At 35.4% G+C, this 20,126-nt stretch overlaps 1 protein-coding gene across 1 annotated transcript; it reads right to left on the reverse strand.

Annotated features, from left to right (window-relative positions):
• Positions 1-3,979: 3,979 nt before the first annotated feature.
• LOC110704455 (U-box domain-containing protein 62-like) lies at positions 3,980-15,717 on the reverse strand. The gene is made up of 8 exons (XM_021882241.1): positions 14,886-15,717; positions 13,901-14,210; positions 11,639-11,720; positions 7,093-7,150; positions 6,807-6,895; positions 6,478-6,573; positions 6,323-6,393; positions 3,980-4,304 (listed from the first exon to the last, which is right to left on the reverse strand). Exons 1-8 carry the CDS (start codon positions 15,379-15,381, stop codon positions 4,181-4,183), a joined length of 1,326 nt encoding a protein of 441 aa, XP_021737933.1. The 5' UTR covers positions 15,382-15,717; the 3' UTR covers positions 3,980-4,180.
• Between the last annotated feature and the right edge of the window lie 4,409 nt (positions 15,718-20,126).

The following is a 20,126-nucleotide window of genomic DNA, read 5'->3' on the forward strand; positions in this document are numbered from 1 at the left end:
AACCTAATTATGAATTAAAATATCAAGTTAACATAATTTTTAAAAAATTAATATTTTTAATTAAAACAAATACTTGAATTTCTTTTAAAAAAAAAATCAAATTTTATATTATATTGATTGATATCAAAAGTTATTAATCATTAAACATTTTAAAAAAACGCAAATATAATGATTATAGGGTTTTATATAAGAACGAAATTTAATGTAAATTATAACCCGTGCAATGTATATATATACCCCATATGTTCCTATTTTGTTGGCATGTTTTGACCGGCACAATGTTTTATACAAATTTAATTGACTTATTTTTTGTGACAATTAATAATCAAGGTTTTTTATTTTTATTTTATATTTATAGTTATTGAATTGTAGTGTTATTATTATAAATAAATCAACAAATATATAACAAAAGCTAAATTGTCAATCCTGGTTGGAGCAAAAAAACTTTCAAAGAAAAAATTACGATGTAGAATGATACGGAATATGGGAGTTATACATTATTCAAATATATATTACCTTATACGTATTATATGTTTATTTATTATAGAAAAATACCTATTATAAAATATATTAGAGATATGTTCAAATATTCATTGCATATAAAATATACTTCGTATATAGTTGCTAAATTGAAAGTTAAATATTATAGGATATATAAATTAATATTCATGAAGATTTGTAATTAAAAGAAAAAAAAAAAGGGAAAGTAAAAGTGGCGGGAAAATTTTTAATCAGAACATGAAAGTGTCATGTCAGATTCGCTTTTAGGATTATGTTATTGATTTATCTAACTTGATTTGTAAACAACTCGATATCAATTTAACATGTCCCCAAAGTAAATAACATGACTCATCACCTTACTATGACCTAAACTAAAATCTCTCGAATTGAACACAAGTACCCAACAAAGAATGGTTAACTTCTAAAACTTGACAATCAACGGCAATGTTTTCTTGGCTGAAAACAACACCATCTTTAATATATATATATATATATATATATATATATATACACACAACAAACTATTACAAACTAAAAAGAGAGTTTACTAAAATACTCAAAAGAGCCTCTAGCTCCCTTGTTACAAAAACAACTAAAACATTCCATCTTCCTCGCTTGATCTTGTCTATTTGTAGATTCAAGCATTTGATTTCGTACATGCTTCCTAGAAAACCACTTCTTAATCTGGTATTTGTTGAACTTTGGGAATAAATTAAAGGACAAGAAACTTTAGGATAGTATAAAGGGGGAATCTCTGACTTTATACAATTGATAATCATTAAAGTATAAAGAGATTAATGAACATCATACATCCAAACATGGTGAAGCTATATCCTATTCATTTTCCCCTTAATTTTCATTGTTTTATGGTTGTAAGACTACAAAGGGAATGCAAATTAATAGCTAGATGGATGAGAGGAAGTGATTTTTGTCAATTTTAGAAGTTACTAAGTGAGGACATTACACACATAAAAGGGCTACGGAATATATAAAGAATAAAGTAATCTCATAATAAGTTATCTCACTTAGTATCATACAATAAGTTGTGTAAAATGAGATCACATGAAACTTGCTCATAAAATAAGATAAAGAAAACAAAAAAAAAGGTGTTCCATTACCTTAAAAAACTAAAGACAAGAGTGGTCCAATACTTAAAAAACTATATCCTAAAATCATCGGACATTTGCACTAAAAGAGAAGAAAGCCCATCCTTTCCACATTCTTATCCACAGTTGTTTAAAATTTGCAATCCTTTAGGGCTTTAGAGCTAACTATAAGCATTTTAGTAATAATTATTTCCTTAATTATATATATTTTTTTTGAAATCATTTCCTTAATTATATATTTCTTATATTAGAGAACAAACGATAAAATGCAAAATTAAACTAATGGACGTGAACTCAACTACCACCATTGACACGAACTTATCTTAAAAATTGATATGAACTTAGCCATAAAGACACTCACCGACATGAACTTAATATACGAGTATAAAAAAACAAAATTACTGGAATGGTTTTAAATGATATAATTCATGCCATTAAGTGTGTTTAGTAATGTTTATGTCATTGAGTGTGTTTAACAACGTTAATGTCAATCTAATTATAAATACAATTTCATGTTAATGGTTGCAGTTGGGTCACATTTATGACAGTTTATGTAATATTTTCAAGATAAAATTACGTGTCAATCATCATTAGTATTATTTATTAAATGTTTTCACTTTTAACTTATTATTATAGAGTTATGCTTTCTCCATTATTAATATATTACAACACGGGGGATAACACTATCCAAAGCACGAGTTAAACCATTGGTATCTATCTTTGAATATTTACATAAATTTAAATCATAAAAAGTTAAAATTTTGTAAGTATATCGTGATGAATCTTGAAGAACATATCACATGAATATGTTTGTCCTTACATAAATTGCTATAGACGATCAAAAGGGGTGGGTGTGAAAATTTTAAAATGAAAACTCCAGCTGAAACTAATTTAACAATATTTGAAGAACAGAAAAAGTAGTTCGGCTCTATATTATTGTAAAATAACAAAAACTGGTGTGATGCATTATTTGGGGAAAGACTAAAGGTGTTATGGTAGGGACTAACACAGTTTTTTGAGGGGAAAAGAAAAGGAAGTGTAAGCATCAAAATGTAAAGAATATTACACAATGATGGAGTAGATATAAATTTAGCCATAACTTTGTAATTCCACTTTATTGAGAGACGAAAATGATTCTCACTTTAACTTAGATTTTATGGAGCGCATGTACGTTGTTTGCCTTTGTGGAGCAGGGGTGTCAATAGTGATATTCCAGGTAAAACCCAATTATTTATGTATTGTCAGATTTCCATTTATTTTGAGATTACGGAGTGATTTCCTTGAATATTGTTAAAATACAAATTAATTTCTTATATAAGTCGGTTTAAAAATTATTTTCTACAATACCGTCCACGTAAGATTGGTTTCTAAGTTTGGAATTTCGCAATATAAAACCGCTAATAATGTTAGCGGTTCTATATAGAACCGCTAATACCATTAGAGGTTCTATATATAGAATCGCTAATACCATTAGAGGTTCCATGCATAGAACCTCTAATACCATTAGCAGTTCTATGCATAGAACCTCTAATACCATTAGTTGTTCTATGCATAGAACCTCTAAGTTAAAGCTACCTCGTTTACTTTAGCTTTCACAACCAAATTATATAGAACCGCTAATGGTATTAGCGGTTCTACATAAAGAACCGCTAATACCATTAGAGGTTCTATGCGCATAGAAACTCTAATACCAATATAGGTTCTATATTAGTTAAAACCGCCAACAATGTTAGTGGTTTTATACTTGCAAATACCGAACCTTGAAACCGAGCCTGCGTGGACGGTATCGTAGAAAATAGTTTTTAAACCAATGTATATAAAGAATTAGTTTGTGCTATTACATTATTTTGGGAAATCACTCTGAGATGTACTCGTAAAAAACATGTTTTGGAATAGTAAACACAGAAGTAAATATAATTATATAGTGTTTTATTTATTTATTTGTTATTATATATTTTTTTTTTACCAGGATAATTTTTGGAAATAAATGTACAAGGTATCTGTACATGTACTTTGAAGATGGTGGTTTACAACCTTTACATGACATTATTTACCCGAGTGTGTTCAGAAATGAGTGCATCATTTCAATTTGTAAAAGAAATGCTCGTAAATATTCATAATTAAGTTTTAGATGTGTCATACACATTTTAGAACGAGAAAATTCAAGTTTAAAGCCATGATAAATTTAACAATATAAAAATTTTGTTGTAATTTGGGGACATAGATACCATATTTTTAGGGTGAGTTTTATAAATTCACTTTGAGAATTTGTTTATGTTTGTAAACCTTTTTAACTTATCCTATTGGATTGGGCTTTTTCAGTCAATGCGAGTCTGGGCCGTGGCTCAATTATCTGTCTTTGGGATTATGGCTTATGTTATAAAACGAAAAATAGATTTGAAAAAAAAAAAATTACATACAATGGAATAGAGGAAGTGATACAAAGGCGCATATTCCTCTGGTGAAAATTGAAAATGACTCCCTCTATATACAAGTCTTCAAAGTGTCGTCTTCACCCTCGAAAGATCCTGACCTGAAATTGTTAGATTAAGCAACGCCGAAGCATTTTGGGGCTACAGCCAATTTGGTGTCGCCTTCTCTGCAATTGGCTTTGAGGAAGGGTTGTCTGGAACCTTTTCCAGTGATCGATATTGCAATTTTACACTCTCTGCATTGTCCAGAGTCTTCACCACATACCTAACAAGAGAATAAGGAATTCTCAGGAATGTTCGTGACAAAGGACACAAATTATTCCATTAAAGTAAAACTAGATGCAAACTGATTCAACAAATGCAAGTATGCAACAATGTACTCTGTAATGAGCAAGCTAGCTTTATAAAGAGAAATAAGTAATCTAAAGAGTTGAGACTAGAGATCACAGCGATTGGGAGGTGGGTTGAACTCCGAGCTTTATAGACCGGCTTTGTGGGATGGTCATAGTACTCCACCCACCAGCTCGACCCAGCCCACCTCGACACCTTTACTCAAGTCACTACTAAAAGAGCTACTCCGTATAAACTATCCTTTATAACCAATTTTTTCTAGCAGAGTTCCAGAATACAATGTTGCTCAGACTCAGTAAAATTTCTGAAAACAAGTGTGTCAATGAGTCAAACATTTAGCATTTTGCTCATTTTAACATGTTTTTGAATCAGATTGAAGTGTCCGTATCCATGTAAACAACCATGTCAAGGCATTTGATACCCCAAGAGCTTGTTTGTTTAAGGTTTATATAAAAGGAATTGTGCTGAGTTCGCAAGTAATTATCAAGTGATTTTTCATTAATAAGTTTTTTATCTGTAAAAATGCACCTCCACCACCAAGTAGCTGATTCTCTTCACTGATTTTCATTACTACACCACCCAAAGATATGGTAGGAACTAGGAAGGGATAATAAAAATAAATCAGTGTTTTCTGATCGAAGATATGTATGACTTTGGACATTCAAATGAGATGTAAATACTCCTTAAACAAAATCATTACAATCTCCTTAGTTTATTACCTTTCAGGCTTTCACCAAATTAGCCATTACGAGTAATGAAGAATTAGGATGCTTGAACAACAAAGCAAATTCAATTATTGAAGGGCAAAAAACTCATCGTAGAGTTCTCTCTCTCTTTCTTTTTTTTTTTTTTTTTTTTTCTTTTTTCTTTTTTCTTTTGGGTGGTGGTGGTGGTGGTGATTGGGTAATAATAGATTCAAGACCAACATGGAGTGGGTACCAGAGGTTTCAGAAAGGCTACGACGAAAAATAAAGAAGAATTAGTCCGAGGGTGGCAAACGCATTCCAATTAGTCAGAAAGAAGTTCAGAGAAGCTTGGGCAATTGGCACGGCGGTGCAAGGAGTCTGCAAGCCTGTGCAGGTCATGGTATTCCCATGCCATATAAGTTATATTTAGTTTTCTTAAAGATGTGTAATTTTAGGATATAAAGAGGCCTAGAATATATTTTGGTGACAGTAGAATACCATGTCCTATATGAGAAGGTAATGGGCTATTTACTCACTTATTATGTTGTTTCTGAAAGTTCTTAACACTTCCTATTCCACTCTCTCTACTACTTTATCCACTTTTTTCCCTACACCCACTCATCACATCAACACACTCTCCAATTGCCTTACTTTATGTGTAGACAGTAAATGTTAAGAACTTTCGGAAACAAAGGTAGTACTAATTGTTTATGACTAGTGAGAGTTGTGGCGCACACAAAAGGACAAGCCAAGGGGTGGTGCAATATATGTAAAAACAGCCAAGTTTAGGTGCAAGTATGAATCTTAAGTTACTAGAGGGTGTTCATAAGGCAGTTACACCTTGCAAGAATTTCAATGTTAAAAGCCTTGCAAGTATACATTAGTGATGTAATCTTAGGAAGTTAGAAAGTATTCCTAAGAAGGTTGATATTTTCTAAAGAAAGAGTACATTCTTGAGATTGATGATGCAGTCTTGAGATTTTGAGAAGCTAATGGTTGAGTGTTCTTGGGATGAATTTACATACTAACACGATCTATGGAGATTGTCTCGGTTGGGATCCATCACTAACAGGATTGATTAGTAATACAAGATTGTGGATTTTTCACCTATTTGATTAGTGAAGTGTTTTCTGCGTATATTTTGTGGTGAGTTTATATTGACTTGTAACTTGCACACCCTTTCAAAAACGTGTGTGTTTTCCTGTAAGGAGGGGGGGGGGGGGTAGAACATAGTAAGTCAACTGACCATCCATTCAAGCATTGTGTCGTAACAATTGCCTCGCGGCCCACAAAGCGTTGTGGTGTCCTCTTGTTTCCCTGATAGAAGTTACAGTTCTATCATCAGTTTTTAACCTCAAATAAAATGGCCAAAACAAACAAAAACGTGACTATTTCACTAACCTTGATGATGACTCTGTCAGTCACAACGAATGGAAACTGTACACCTCTTCCTCTAGGTGAATCTAAGAAAGATGAATCACCATAATTACCCTTGTCCTGCAAAACAGACAAGCAATCAATCAACATTAGTTCATTTCAGTTACCACATAAAATCTAGGTTGAACAAGTCTGATTGTCTACTATTCCCATCACAGATGAATTGTCCACTCGCCCCCCACCCTTCCACCCAACAACTCAGACTAAAAAAGCCATTTCTTGAAAGTACTTAATTTTTTTATTAGAAGGAAAAAATAACAGTTAATTTGAATTCACTAGGAAACATAAGAGACCTGTTCAAGCCTCTCTCTTCTCCTTTTGGAAGCTTTGTACATCTGTAAATCTTCTTCACGTCGAAAAGCTTGAACAGCAGTTCGAAGAGCTGAAAACAACCAGAAAATTATATGATTTATAAAATATAACCCACAACTAAACTAAAGGTTGAAATTCGCAAAGAAACTCATTTCTCCTAAGTGGCTACAGCAGATTCACAACATGAAGGGAGTTACATTGACCTCAATTTCATGAGCAGATTACTGATTGAAGCTAAAGTTTCAATCTCTGTATTTAATCACTTACAGAGATTTTTTGCCACTGACTCTTCAGTTACAGGATTCGAGCACGTATAGCAAGCTTTCTGCAAATAGAAGAAAAGACATAATTTGATCATAGTTTTTCAAGAGGAGGTAATAAAGTCAAAGCTTGAGAAAATACTGAACTCTCCAATACATTAGAAAGTAACTAAGTATCAAGGATTTTGTTAGCAGGCTCCTGTGATTCAGTAATTCACTGTTCTATGCTACTTTACATTAATGTTGACCAATGAGCAAATGATAGTCACTACATTAACAAGGAGAGATTTAAAATGCCTGATGAATGACAAAAGGCATTACTGGGTATATACATTCAAAACTGCAATCCATAATATTGACACGTGTGTGTGCATGTGCTAATCAGACACAAAAAAAACACTCTCACACACCACCCTACACAGGAGACACACAAAGAGAGACAAAGCATTTCATAATAGCAAAGAATTGCCGTCACTGATCAAGATTTGCCAATAATGGAATACTCACAGAAGTTCTCAAGGGAGCATGTATTAATATCCAATTTTCTAAGTCTGAATTGAACAAACAAGAGAGGTGCATGACTATCATAACTCCTCCAGAGCCTCACTGACCAGGATCTTGCCTAAGGTACACAAATTACAGACAAATGAATATTGTAATACTGCCTAAGTATCTGTCAAGATTGGCAATTATCAGAAGTAGGATAAATTTAAGGATACTTTGGAGGACTCTTCTAGCTTTTGTGAGCTACCTGGATAAATTTTAACCTTTTGGGAAATGTTTGGGAAATATTATCGAAGGTTTATAGAATATCTCAAAAGGTTGAGTCAGCTGATCTTGCAACGATAAATTTTCTAATTAATGAATTAAATAAAAACCTTGCTAATTAATACTACCTCCGTTTTTTATTAGTTGACACGTATTCCTTTTTGGGAAGTTTATTTTTAGTTGACACGTTTCCTTTTTAGGTAAGGTTTGTATTGTTAGATGACAATTATGCCCTCCTTTCTCTTCCCCACAATGCTGATAAAGTGATAATAGACCCTTCTCTTTCCTCTCTCCTCCGTTCCCATCTCAGCATATCTCTCCTCTGTACCCATATGATATAAACAGTCCCCCTCTCTCCTCCATAACTCACTCTCTCTCCAAAATTATCAAACTGTAAATGAAATTTACTCTGTATAAAACATCATCGCCTCATCTATTTGCAAATTTATGGAAAATTTTTTTCACTTTTTTCTACATTTCCATCTCGGTCTCCACCTTCGCCACTCATGAAGCTACCATTCTTGAAGTTTAAAGAAACCAAAAATCAATCACAAAAAAAGGTTCAGATTTTCGTACAAGAATTAACAATTGAAATATTTTAGAAATATATGAGCAGAAAAAACGAAGGACTTGCTTGAATAATAGTGTCTCCATTGTTGTCTTGTTGAGTCTTGACTCTTGAGCTTCATTATAAATTTTTTTTCTCTCACTCCTCTGTAGAGGGGGTTTCATTTTAACAATTAAAATCAATGTTTGATTGATGTTATAACTGAGAAGTTTAAAGGTTAATTAAATTGATTGAGATTTCTTAATTCAATCAATTAATCAAAGCCTTAATCCCATAAGTGGGGTCGGCTACATGAACCAAATTTGATTATTCCGTGTTATCATCGACAAAGATCCTCCTCCTCCATCCCTTACGATCCAATGCCTCATCCTCATGCAAATCCATATACTTCATGTACTTCCTAACTCCTTCCAACCAAGTCATTTTCAGTCTCCCTCTCCCTCGTTTAACCCCTCCATGGTCCCACTCTTCCACTCTTCGTATGGTCATACCGGTGCACCCTCGAGTCTCCGTCTTACATGCCCAAACCAACGCAGACAATTTTCCCTTAATTTGCCTGCCACACCTACCTTCTTGCGAATATCCATTGAGATTTCTTAATTATTTTGAATATTTAATCTATACGATTTCTGGAATTAAATGCAGTGAGAGTTCTTGTAAAAAGAGGAAGAGAAATTAAGAAATTACAGTAATCAATGAAGATGATGACCAAATTTGACGATATCTAGGAGTACGAAGACTGGTGGGTGTGAGTCGTGTGACTGTGTCAGGGAGTAAAGTGGAGGGTAATTTAGTATTTTACATATATCTTATTTCCTTCCTTAATGTACGCGCCAAAATGAAACGCGTTAACTAATAAAGAACGGAGGAAGTAGTAGTGATATTTTGTATATTCTTTAGGATAATTATAATCCCTCCATCCAGGAAACTAAAAAGTCAAATCTTTTCTTGAATCCTAGACACAAAAATTTACAAAAGTTTCTTTTTTGAGAACCCGAAACTTCTCATTTATCCTGGGGAGAGGTTCAAAGAAGAGAAATTATAGTGGAGTTATGTTCCATTAATCTTTTTCTTCTTGAACGTCTTAATCCCATAAATGGGGTCGGCTACATGAACCAACATGAGGCTTTCCAGGAGGTCACCCATCCTAGCACTACTCTCAATTATTGTAGCTCATGTCAAGATATGTGACAATTTTTTACACTGGTGTCACTGGCCTATAGTAACCCTCTTCCTTTATCCATGCTTGGGACTGGCAGCGGGAAACCCACTAGCGAAGTTAGCTTTGTTCATTAATAGTGAATATATTGATATAGGTATAGTAGAATGTTTTTTAGGGAGGGAAGTTGAGTGAAAGGGGGGACCCAAAGTGGGGAGGTTAGAGGATTGAGAACAATCTTTTCCCAAATGAGATTTGGGAGGTTTGATAGGGGATAAATGGATGGGGTATGAAAGTCTAATGAGTGGGATGACAAACCATTTGATCTAACTTATATAGTAGTTGGATAAGAATGTTCAAAATTATTTCTCCTTGAATAGAGTTTTGTGAAATCTCTTTATTCCCTTTTAAACAAATGAACAAAAAATACTTCGTACTTAAAATCAAAGTCATTGAAAAAAAAAAAAAAATATATATATATATATATATATATATATATATATAAAATAAAAATTAAAAAAAAAAAAACATTTTCTAGTTCCTCTTTAAAGCTTCTTTTTTTAATCCAAAGTCATTTTGTACTAGTTACCCAGTCATGAGCTTGCAAAAAACTGTCTTTTAACAAGCCTGGATCCTTTCTGAACACAAAGTGCGGGAAGTGTATAAAAGTCACAATACCTATAATATAAGTAAGAATTGACTAAGGAGAAAGTGCAACAAGAGTAAGAAATAGCCTAGTATGTAATGGTCCAGAGAGATAAATATAAAATAAAGCTTCATAAGTACAAAATGGCCGATAACAATAACAGCTGAAGATCAGGTTTATGCAGCTAACATCAAGGGTACGAGACAAACAAGATTAAAATGTGATGAAGGGTGTATTGGATATCCTGCAGTTTTCAACATTAGTCTAGAATGAAATTAATTATGTGTAAATGTGTAATTGTAGTCTTACTGGGGTTACTATTAACCAGATCAGTTGGAAACTAGTGTCACCTCGGTTGGATTTGAGATTCACCAGTGACCATTCACTTGCTTTAAGGTTCCACAAAGTAGTAGTCCAAGCTCTAAAGCTTTTTGGGAGCTTGTGGACAGTCTGGTCATGAAATGTATGGATGGGGGGATAAAGAACGCACTTTTCATTGGGTGGGAAGATTATGTTGCTTATAATATGTCATCCTTTAGAACCTTTGAGGACATAAGAGCATAGCCCGGGAGGGGGGTGGGGGGTATGGATTCAGAACTTGTTAAGAAATTTCTTATAATTGAAGATAAGATAAAGGGTTATAGACTTATAGTCAAGGTCGATATCACTGGGTTGATTTCTTAATCAATTGACAATTTGCTCACATAACTCCTCAAAGAATGTTTTGAATCACCTATATCCATCCTGAAATGGATACTCAATCAATAACTTTAATTCACTCATGAATTCAAGAGTAAATGGACATAAAAATATTTGTAGAATCTTTCTAAGGATCATTAATTCCTACTACGTATATTCCAACCAAAGAATTCATATAGCTGAGGTCACCACTCACCTAATCAGCAAAGGGCTTTAATGGGTGGGTTTGCTGGCTTGCCAGCTTAGTAATAGATCAACAGGCTCTGACAAAAACCTGTGCCTACTCAACCTACATGAGATTCATACACTGAGTTTTATAATATTCACAGCCATTCACCAGGCAGCAACTTAAGCATTGCAAATATGTTTTACACTCATGAAAGAAGTTAATGGATTCCTGGCTCATCAATAACATAAGGTAGGTAATAGGAATAGGCGCATAGCTCATATAGCACATGGAACCAAATAATCCAAGCCAGAAACTTGAGTTATGCTGCCAGATCAGTGATCAAATCACTATATCAATCAATACTACATATGCCAAGTTGCCAAAAAAGAAGATAAATCAACATTGCAGACATATCGAATTGGTCTTATAACAACTTCATAAAGATTGCATCAAGATTCAAGGGGCGCGCTGGGGGAAAGAGGGGGAGGGTTGGATGTGATCATCAGCTACATTTCATTTTACATAGGAAGTTCAGATTACTCACCATTTTGATAACCTGCTGAATTCCACCGCCTCCAAAGGAGTGTCCACAAGGTAATATCATTGCATCATCCATTAGAGCTCCCCTGTGTAGCCAAAACTTTGCAGCATAAAGACTCAGATGAACAATTGGGTCATGGCGAACTAGCAAATAGAATCTTCAGAAAACACTCACTTGGAAACTCTTAAGATAAAATATAATAATACAAAACATAAAAGAATAGCAAAACCCATAGTCTTAGGCTTCAAAGGAAAGAAGATGAAGAATAATGTAAAATTTTAGGAGGGAAGAAGAGTAAAAGAGACAGAATAGGAAGCAAAAGCCTAACAAGATCTTCAAACTACAAAGCTCATGGCTTGCAATTTGGTGAGGATAGATAGCATTACTTTTGTAGTAATTACATATTATTAGTTTATGTAAGATATCCATAGTTTATGTATATTATATAATTAACTTATTAGCCTTGATCTAGACTTATTTCCCCTTATTTGAACTTATGATTAGTTATAACTTGAAAAATGAACGTAGTAGCCTTAACAGCCCTCCTTGAATCCTTAGAACATCAAATTATTGTCCTCTTAGGCTTGGACACTCACGTGAAGAGTTGATGATGGTGTAGTGTAGCCATTTTTGGTAGAAAGTGGAAAGTATTAATAAAAACTTCCTCCGTTTCTATTTACTTGACTAACATTTTTGAAATAGAAATGTCATATTACTTGACCCATACTATATTTGGTAAGCTTTTGGTAGACAAATTCTCTAAATTACCCTCATAAAGTACATATGGGGACAACTTTTGGGAGTAATAAAGTATATCATGTGCACCAAGGGTCACCAACTACCATTTCTCTCTCCTATCCTTAATAAAAATTGTGGCAAAGGCTATGGGCCAAGTTAATAGAAGGAAGTATTTTGATTGAGGGTGAAAGAATTAATGGAGGGTCCCACATCACATGAGATGATGAATTGATGATCTATGAAGAAAGAGAGAGTAAGGTAGCTATTGGAGACAATAATCCCAGGACCGACCAAAATAGTGTACAGGACAATTAAACGAGGATGGTGTATGAAGTTATAACTTATATTTTAAGGGTAAAATGAACAAGGCCTAATAAAGGATTAATTAATCCAGAATAAGGTACAACAATACCAGGGCACATATAGGGAATCAATCCAAGCCTTCATTGCTCTTCACTTATGGTAGGAGGAATGATAAGGTTATCACTGTTAATGTCCCTTCTGAGCTTGTTACAGAAGCAGTAACAGGGGTAAAAGTGGGAAAACACTAACGGTGTGTTTGGATTGAAGGAAATGGAGGGAAAGGAAGGGAAGAGAAATGGAGAGATGGGGTATCTTTCATTTGGATAACAAATGAGGAAGGAAGGGAATTGGAGGGGAGAGAAATGGAGGGATTAGGAAATTGATCCCTCCATCAATGGAGAGATTTGAAAGGAAAACTCACCATCCTTCCCTCCCCTCTCTTTCCCTCTTCTCCTCCCTCCCCTTCTTTTCCTTCCCTTTTCTTTATCCAAAGACACTGTGAAAGTTTAGCAGACTAGAAAGAAAACATTACTAGGAAGAGCACCAACCTCTTGAATGTTTGCTTTGTGGTAATTGGTGACATTCATCCTGACAATTTTCAATACAGTCTTTTCCTTCTGCTTTCGTTTACTTCAACCTTATACTTTTACTTATTCTCTTTTCTCTTTTTTTTTTTTTTTTTTTTTTTTTGAAAACTTTTACTTATTCTCTTAATCTTCTTTTTATATTGTTAATCTATGAGAATGTTTAGGTATTATTCTGACTCCTAGCAACAAATCAATGAACTAAACTCTCTAAGCAATTCAAAACAGGTAAAAAACACGCCTCAATCGATGGCTAAATCTATGACTGATTCCGTCGCATGCCACATCATTTTCAAAACAGTGGGCAGACACACAAAAAAAAACAAAAAAAAACAAAAAAACCCACCAATAAGGGTTTGACGTACAGCTTATCATAACTCAAAAGAGTCCAAGTCTCACAACAGAGAGGCATATATGTATCTAACAACGCAGCGACATGCAATCAGTAAGCATCAGACCTATGTAAATTGCATGCATGATACTAGGTAAACTCAGATCCCATTCAATTGAACCATTATTGGCTAAATCTATGACTGATTCCGTCGCATGCCTTTAAGGGAAAGTGGAGGGGGGGGGGGGGGGTAGATATATTTCAGGCCTCTGGTCAAACAAGAGAAGTTTAATTTCCACAAGCACTCACGTTATTGGATCAGAGAAAATTGCTCTCAGTGACTCTCCTGGATCACTAGTAATAGCGATGTCCTTCCTTCCATTGAATCCACAACCATTGTCCCCAGCTATATCCTTCTGACCTTGGCTGCAGCCTTCTGTTCCTTGCAACAACTGCATATAATACACATCACCACCATCATGTTCTGCAACTGTAACCATTTTTTGATAGTTCCCTACTCTTCCTTGCTGGTCATTCTCACTCGTACTGACTCTATTCGCATTACCCCCTGGTTGCAAGATACCCCCATCCTTGATCATTATTTGCCTAGTTGATGAACCTACCATCACAAATTAACAAATTAACCAAAAGCTTTCACACCCAAACAAACCATAGCACTGGTCCATAACATTTTCTTATCACTATTGTCTCCCTATTCGGGATAGCCAAACTCCTTGACAGTCGACACTGTGCATAAGATTCTTAAGTCCAGGCTTGATATTGCATCCAATTCTCTATGTGGTGAAAAGAATTATCACATAACATCTCTAAATTAATTAAACTTGCAACTTCCAACCATTGTCTATTTCATACCATTTAGCCTACCTCCCTAATTCAAGCTGTAAAATCGAATCAAATGTAGCAAATAAAATCCTTACAAATTGAAGACAGACACTTAATATCAACACCAATTCCATCCCCATTCCCCAATAGGCAATAGCCCAATACCACTGCAACAATCACCACCACAAGTAACCTATATCGCTAATTCCCCCCCACGAACTGTGAATGTAACATACGAATGGTACGGTTTTGGACTAATTTAACAAAACCACAAAACTAGTTGCATTCTCTTACCGCGAATTGGGTAACATTGATCACCACTACTCATGAATTTCTAATTGTGAAATAAATTCAGACTTAAGATCACATACCATAGTCTATTTAATCAAACTCCTTAATCTACAATTTAAGTAAATAAACTTGTGAAAAAATAAATTAACACATAGCTTACCAAATAAACCATGATCCTTGGAATTTCCAACCCCAATTTTATCCCCAATTCCACTACTACTTCCTCCACAACCACTACTATGACTATTCTTCCTCCCACCAATTCCCACCAATCCCAACACTTCACCATCACCCTCCTCATCATCATCCTCCTCATCATCCTCATCCTCCTCATCATCCTCCTCGCCGCTACTCGGTGTCGAGGCGGGTCCACCCCCATTCCAATCCCGAGACCCGCCTCGCCTCGGAGAAGCGGTTCCCTCCTCATAAACACCAACACCATCACCACCTCGCCGGAGCTCCGGCGAGAAGTACCCCCTCTCACGGTGATCCATATTAAAGAGCTTATTATCCATATACCCGGGTTTCGAACCCGGGTTAACGGGCCCCCGCCCGAACCTTAAAGGGTTGCTATTGTTCTGAAAAAGGAGCTGAGAATTCAAGTTGTCTTCCATTCTTTGAGTTGGAACTAAACCCATGTTCTCTGACGCTGCCATTTGGTCTGTGACCAACCTCAATGTTTGACTGTTTTGCAAAATTAAAGGGAGAAAATTGAGGAGAAATGAATTGTGGGTATGTAAAGATTTTGGGTTTTAGCAACAAATTCGATTTTTTTTTAGCAGAAATTAGAACACAACCCCACAAAAATTGCAGATGTTGTTGGTCTTTGATATAAAAATGTAACTCCTCTCACAATATAATGTTTTTTTTTTTATTTTTTAAATACTAAAATGGAAATAATAAAGTGATACAGAAATCAATGTATAAAAATAAAATGATGCTATTTTCTAAGTTTGATCTTGAGTGTGACTTGAAAGTGGGAAAATAGAGAGATTTTGTTGATGATAAAGATTGAGATAGGTTTAGGGCCAAAGAAGAAAAAAGTAAGCATAAAATTCATAATCATGAAGTTTACATCATGCTGTTTTTTATATGCAAGAAACTATAAAGATTAGAGACTGCCATGCTCGACTTACACGAATTTTAGTTGGGGAGTGTAGGCTCATGAGACGTGTCAATATGTCTCATGCTCGAGCAAACAGTACCTGAAACAGGTTTTAAAAAAGTTGTTTTGTGTTGAGTCTGAGCCTTTTACTCGTATAAACTTAGTGAATTGATCAGGAATAATAAGCTCGTGCAAAATTAAAAAAGAAAAATAATAAATAAAAAATAAAAAACGACATTAATGTTCATGCACGAACCATAGCTCACTGGTGTGCTTCATGTGCTAAGTCAAGCTTGTGACGAACTCATGTCAGGTTTAGTCATTTTCTTACCATGCTTGATCAGCCCTCCATCCCTCATGCAAACCCACCGAGCTAATACTTAGCTCTATTTATTACTTAACCTTTGCACTTTTCATCTTTTAGATTCCAATCTTATTTAATTGACCTCAATATAAAATTTGTAGTATATGGTTCATTTTGAAAGGAATGGTGTCCTTCCAACAAGTGTATTTTTCCGATAGAGGGTTCGGAATTATTAGAAAGTTAATTCTTCAGTGAGGTCAAGTGATCGGGATGCCTAGGTGGAGGCCGCTTCCGATCAGTAATATTAATGGGTAATTAATATTATAGCTTAATCTTGACTGAACCCTTTGGGTCGCACCCTAATCGAATAACCGATCCGAGACGACGAATCAATCTGAAGGATTAGATGAGTCATTAGAGTATTACGAACAAAGACGTCGGATATTGCGCCTAGAGCGTCGAAATCGAGCGTCGTAAGTCGAGTCGAATTTAGAATTCGACGAGACGTAGAATCAAGCAAGCGACAATTTCGAGCTAAATCGTAGCCTCGCATTGGCCTAGCCATGCGAGTGCTAAGCTAGGCGAGGTCACCAACCGCATGCATGCTAGCGTGCCTAGCATTGCCCAGCACACGCACATCGCATAGCACAAGCATCGCAAGCTACGTGTTGCATGTGTGTGCTGTGGCTATGCGGGCATGGTTGTGCGTGCTTGCTAGCATAGCAGCACCAGCCACATCATCGCTAGCACGAGCATCGCAGCAGTGTGCTATGCGTGCTGTGCTGTGGCGATGTGTGCTAGCATAGCAGCATCAGCCACAAGGGGCTAGGCCTCGCATCGCAGCACTATCGCACACTCGCAACGCATCGCAACAGCAGCCCGCAACGCATGCGTGGCCTGCTTGCTGCACGCATGCGTGTGCGAGCTGGCTGGGCAGCCCAGCCATGGTGCTAGGCGCCAGCTAGCCAGCCTTGGCAGGCTGCCAGCAAGCCAAGTGTGCGTTGGTCAGCCGGTCAAGGAGTGGACCATTTGCTTGGTGGCTTTTGCTTGGGGAGCAAGGGGACTTTGGTGCCCCCCCTGGTGGTCCTCACCAACCCTTGCTCACCATGTGCCACTTGGAGCTTATTGATTGCTTTGCATTTTAATGTGTTTTTAATTAAAATAAATTGAGGGAAAATGCAACTCTCCCACATTGATGGGAGAAGGGAGATCAAGGCTCCCTTCCCTATAAATACCCAAGTTTTGGGTTTGGGAAAAATCACTTGAGTAAAACTCAATAAGGCATCTCCTTGAAAGTAAGAAAACCTTTAAGTTCGTAATACTCTAGTTTTATCTTTGGTCAAGTCCCGAATAACCTTCGGGATAAAGACCGCTCGGGTCGGGTCGAGGGTGCGAGCCGTCGGAGGCCTTCGCACTTGCGAGGCAAGAGCTTTGAAGTAAGAGCTCGTAAGCGAGCGAAGCACGCGTCGAGGGTAAGATTATCATTTGTCTTTCTCTCTCTTTTGTTGTTTAATTATGTGAATGCATGTTTAGTTTCTTTAATTAGTGGGCGGGTCTTGGGTGGGTTTCTCTTCCGCATAGTGTCGGACACTACGAAACCCAATACATTTGATATTGTTTGTAAATTTCAATTTTTGTTCTTTACACTTAAAAAAGCATTGGAGACTTGGAGTATGATTTAAGGGGAAACATGGAATTAATTTAGCTTTATCTACAACAATATTATGAAAGATGACAACAAAAAATTGAAAATTAATTTGTGGTTCCTATATCTTTGGATTTGGTTTAAATAAAAAAAATGGAACAAAAACATAAGGAACAAACCATTGGCTATTCCCTTAATTTAATCAACACGATTTGATTGACTTAACGTCTTTATATGTGATCCGGTGAGAACCACCTTATATGTGAGACCACATCCCTTATGTGAGAACAAATCTCAGCCATTAATCATATTAAATCCAACAGATGAGATTAATTATCTAAACCTCCTTAAAACTGACTTCTCTCTCCTTAAAACTGACTTCATCAATGGCGTCTAATTTAATGGCTCAACCTTGACAATTTCTCTCTCCTCTTCTTAGCTTGTTCACAAATACAGAAATTCCGTCAATTATTGAGGTATGTTCATTCCGTCAATTTCTCTCTCCTCTTCTTAGCTTTTTGAATTTTTGTTGAAATTATTGAATTTCATGTTGTGATGATTACCGAATTTACTTTTGATTCAAAATTTTCATTAAAATTATCAAATTACATGTTAATTTTCGAATTGTATTAATCATTGAATTGCATGTTTAATTGCATCATATCGATTTTTAGCTTCAATTTCATCAAAAAAAAATTCTAATTTTTGTTTGATTTCCTGTGCGTTTACTGTTTAATTTTTGTTCGATTTTTTTTCAACTTCATGTGCGATTTCATAATCTGATTTTTTGTTCAATTTTTGTGCGATTTTATATGCCAATTTCATCAATTTTATATGGGTTATTGGTGCATTTTTATGATACTTATGAATATCCTGATAGTGCATGCAAGGTGTTTGATAAAATGCTTATTAGAAATCTTGTGACTTGGTACTCTATTATCAATGAGTTTGTTTTGGATGAGTTCGTAGGTAATACTTCGGATACTTTTGATGCGGAAAATGAACTGCCCTTTGTTATTAGGGGTAGTCAAATTGGTGTAGCAGACGGGGGTAGTTGGGTGAATGTCTCTTAGTTGGTGGTATTTGAACAGATGATGATCTTAGTATTTATCATATGAGTAAACAATTCTTTGCTCATCTATCAAACGACAAGTTATGGCAAATTTCTTATTGCATTTTGTAAGCCTCCACCCTCAACAATTTTTTAGTAATTTTCTGTAGGGACTAGATGGGCAGTTAGATACTTGTATGAAATTTTGCGTTAAACTTAGCATTTGGACTCTGTGTTTCTTGGAAGTACTAGATTGATTGGTATGTGATCCAGTATATTTGGATCTTGGTTTGATGTTAATTATATACTGTCGTGCTATGATTTTTCCTGCTTCTGTAGCATATTTTACTTCTCTGTTACCTTAAATCTTGTAAATGTGTTCTGATTGGTATTGAGATTTGAATCTCTTGATTGGCTTGAATGATTAGACCAAAAGTTATACGCATGAGCAGCTGAAGGTAAACCTTATGATGAGTGTAGCTAAGCCAGGGAGTGATAAATCAGCCAAGAAAATATATCATTTACTACTCTTTTTAATCGAATAAGATAATAGTTAGGGGGGGATGGAAGGCTCTGTACTTCATTACCCTTTAGAGTGAGTGAGTGAGACCGCACATCATAAAAGCTCTCTTCTTGCTAACGGTTGTCTAATAACATGTAAAAACTAGCTATATGCTCTTGCTTGATTATAACTTATAGGTCAATGGAAAATGCCATCAACAATTCTATCTTTGCAACAGCTTATGAACTTTCTAAGAAGAATGAAAACCTTCTTCTATCTCATTGGTTTGTAGACTTGAAACTTCTTAGGATTTCTGTGTCTATTTTTTAGTGTTTTTGACTAAAACTTTTGTACTTCTGTTTCCTGCTCAATTGTGATGAATATGTGGCTTATTGTTCTGCAGGAGCTCAATGACATGACAACCATCAAAGCAGAGGATATTTTGTCTACTCTCCAAAGTCTAGAGCTGATCCAGTATCGCAAAGGGAAACATGTCATATGTGAACCTATTAGACCAAATGGTAGAGCACTATGCAAATGCATAGGGGATGTAGGTTCAATTCCTTCATAGGTTATCTCTATAAACAAAATTAATTAAAAAAAAAATCAAATTCGTACTAAATTATATGAGCAAAAAAATGGTTTGAAATGATTTATAACTACATAAACTTTGTTATAATTAAACTCTCATACAAACTTGTGTCTCCACATTACATAAATGAACCTACGTGGGATTCGAACCCACATCTTTTGTGCATTTGCACAATGCTCTACCCTTGAGCTAGTAGACTAAC

Source organism: Chenopodium quinoa, unplaced genomic scaffold, assembly GCF_001683475.1.
Source record: "Chenopodium quinoa cultivar QQ74 unplaced genomic scaffold, ASM168347v1, whole genome shotgun sequence".
Lineage (NCBI taxonomy): Eukaryota > Viridiplantae > Streptophyta > Magnoliopsida > Caryophyllales > Amaranthaceae > Chenopodium > Chenopodium quinoa.